The sequence below is a fragment of the Poecilia latipinna genome, unplaced genomic scaffold, assembly GCF_001443285.1.
Source record: "Poecilia latipinna isolate Pla-1442-1.1 unplaced genomic scaffold, P_latipinna-1.0 Scaffold1666, whole genome shotgun sequence".
NCBI lineage: Eukaryota > Metazoa > Chordata > Actinopteri > Cyprinodontiformes > Poeciliidae > Poecilia > Poecilia latipinna.
This window is the reverse complement of record NW_015114282.1, coordinates 19,381-21,910: the sequence shown is the minus strand read 5'-3', so window position 1 is coordinate 21,910 and position 2,530 is coordinate 19,381. Positions and strand designations below refer to the sequence as shown.

At 39.8% G+C, this 2,530-nt stretch overlaps 1 protein-coding gene across 4 annotated transcripts in view; it reads left to right on the top strand.

The window, feature by feature from the left end:
- LOC106964375 (ubiquitin-associated and SH3 domain-containing protein B-like) overlaps window positions 1-2,530 on the top strand; it is an 80,068-nt gene that overhangs the window by 63,775 nt on the left and 13,763 nt on the right. For all 4 annotated transcript variants that reach the window (XM_015059887.1, XM_015059886.1, XM_015059885.1 and 1 more), the window contains exons 12-13: window positions 814-920; window positions 1,011-1,120. In XM_015059887.1, coding sequence (XP_014915373.1) covers window positions 814-920; window positions 1,011-1,120 — 217 coding nt within the window. The remainder of the gene's footprint in view (window positions 1-813; window positions 921-1,010; window positions 1,121-2,530) is intronic.

The window sequence follows — 2,530 nt, the reverse complement described above, 5'->3', positions numbered from 1 at the left end:
TCGGCTGTAATCGAACTCTAGTAGATTTTTTGGGGGGGGCAGGGGGGGTTCTGGTTGGCTTGGGGAAGTGTGAATGTGGAATCAAACTCTGAAGCAGAACAAAAGAGTGAACTTTGGTCCACCTACAAACCTAGGTATTGGTTCTGTTGAAGTGAACTCTGGTTTTAATGTACAGTGTATATGTGAACTCCAAGCAGATTGGAAACGTCTCCAGAAACAGAAAGTGGACTACAGTTCAGGGCATTCTGGGTAAACACAACAAAACAAACATGACAGTCGAGCACTAGGGGTAGAAATGGCCAGTTCCCCTCCACCAACTCAAACCCTCATTTCATTTTAAAGACACACACTCCCATTTATTTCTGCTAAACACACCATTTTGTTCCCATGTATGAAAACTGGCAAAATAGTTTCATTTTGTTCTGTTTTTTGGTGGGGACTCTTTGGGAGGCTTGTGTTTTTTTTTTTTTGTAGTATTTCTGTGAACTATGGAAATATCGCTGCTCAATTATCTGATGTAATTTAGTTTAGTTGTTATTTTAAAGCTTTGTGTTCTGCTCTTTTTGTTTGTTCTGGTTCTGATTCCCATTTGCACCAGCTGACTCTTGTAACACACACCAGTTCAAACAAACCCCCTGCTGCCTGTTGTTTACTGGAGCTGAAGCCCTCCATTGTTTTCTCACAGCACATGATGAGGAACATTTAGAAAGTTGCCATAAATTGTTGGTTGTTGAAGCAGACACAAAATGTCCAACGGGTCGATCTGGTCTCTTCTGAAAGTTGCCTGACGTCATTCTGCCTGACTCTGCGCAGGCCTCTGATCCCGGCCAGCAAGCTGACTGTGTCCGAGTCCTACGAGAACTACATGAGCCGCAGCTACCAAGTCACCAAAGACATCCTGTCAGACTGCAAAAACACAGGTAGCCCAAACTCCTCCGCTGTCGTTGTTGTTGGTGCTCATATGTCGGTGCTGCGCTGACGCATCGTGTTTGGGTTTCCGCTTTGCGTAGGAAACAACGTGCTGATCGTAGCCCACGCGTCTTCCCTGGAGGCCTGCACACGGCAGCTGCAGGGCCGCAGCCCCCAGAACGCCAAGGACTTCATCCAAGTCGTACGAAAGGTCCGTCTGCTCCACGCCATTTTGGCTTCCACAGCACACTTTCCTCCTCTGCTACAGCTCCTCTGGACAGCTGTGTATGATGACACAGTGCTTTTCAAAGGGAAGAAGATGAGAGACAAAAGTGGAATCCAATAAATTCTTAAATTATACATCTTTTTTCAATCATTATAAAATATAAGTTAAAATAACTTAAATAGATGGAAGATAGATCAAGCCTTTGTCACCCCACAGAGGAGAAATGAGTCAAACTTCTAGTTAACCAGCAGCCATGCTGGTTAACTAGAAGTTAACCAGCTGTTTTTTACCTAAACAGAGTTTTTCCCTAATCTGATTAGGCAAAAAAAAAGAAAAAAACTAACCATATGCCATATAAAAATATTATATATTTTCCTATCAAAAGAGGGGATTGCGACGGAAAAGCTTATCTAGTAATATATTCAATCTGATGTTGAATATATTACCGGATAAAATTGAATATCTGATATATTCAACATCAGAATATATTGAAGATCTTATATTTGGCATGTCAGATACTCAACGAAATGAAGTTGGCAAAAACATCTGATTTTATTTTTTACCAACTAAAATCGTGATAATTTAGAAATGTTTGAAATCTTAGGATCTACATTTTCTACAGAATACACAGAGATGGATCATTTTACTCCATAATCATTTTCTTTGTTTTAAAATGATGAAATCCTGGTTGACAGCCAACGCCTCATCTAATATAGATAGTGACCTACTGGCATGCTGGGAGAAATATTTTAAATATTGTTCCTATATCTTCATATAAGAAAGTTTTCAAAGACAAAGAGATTTAGGGGAACCTGAAGTTGGCCACAATCTGATCTGTGCGTCTCCGCTTAGTTGCAGTTAGAAAAGCTGTGGTGGAAATAACGCTGGAAACCTGGATGTGCTGTGTTCCCAGATAGCACAGAGTGATTGAAACAACATTGAATCAATGTTGAAAGTGGTCGGTTACTTGTATGTTGAATCAACGTTAGGGTTTCAACCATAACTGACATATCAACGTTGATTCAACCATCATCTGAATGTGGATCTACATGCAGATTTGTGTTGATTTTATATTGAATGAAAGGTAAGGATTTATGTACATTTTTAGATCTGATAGGTCTTCCTCCTAGCATGCCACTAAAAGTTTCTTCACTGGTGTTAAACACACTATATTATTGGCAGATGATGCGTAAACTGTGTACAAAAGTTTAAAAATGACAACATGGGTTTGATATAACATTTTAAGAAAAGAGGGACAGATCTTTAAACATATTTGATTCCTTTTTGACTGTCAAAACAACAGTCTGTTGTCCACAGAAGAACAGAGTCCATGAGGTCAAGCTTTGTACTGTATGAACTAGAGATGTGCCGATCAGGTTTTTTCCTAAAGGATTC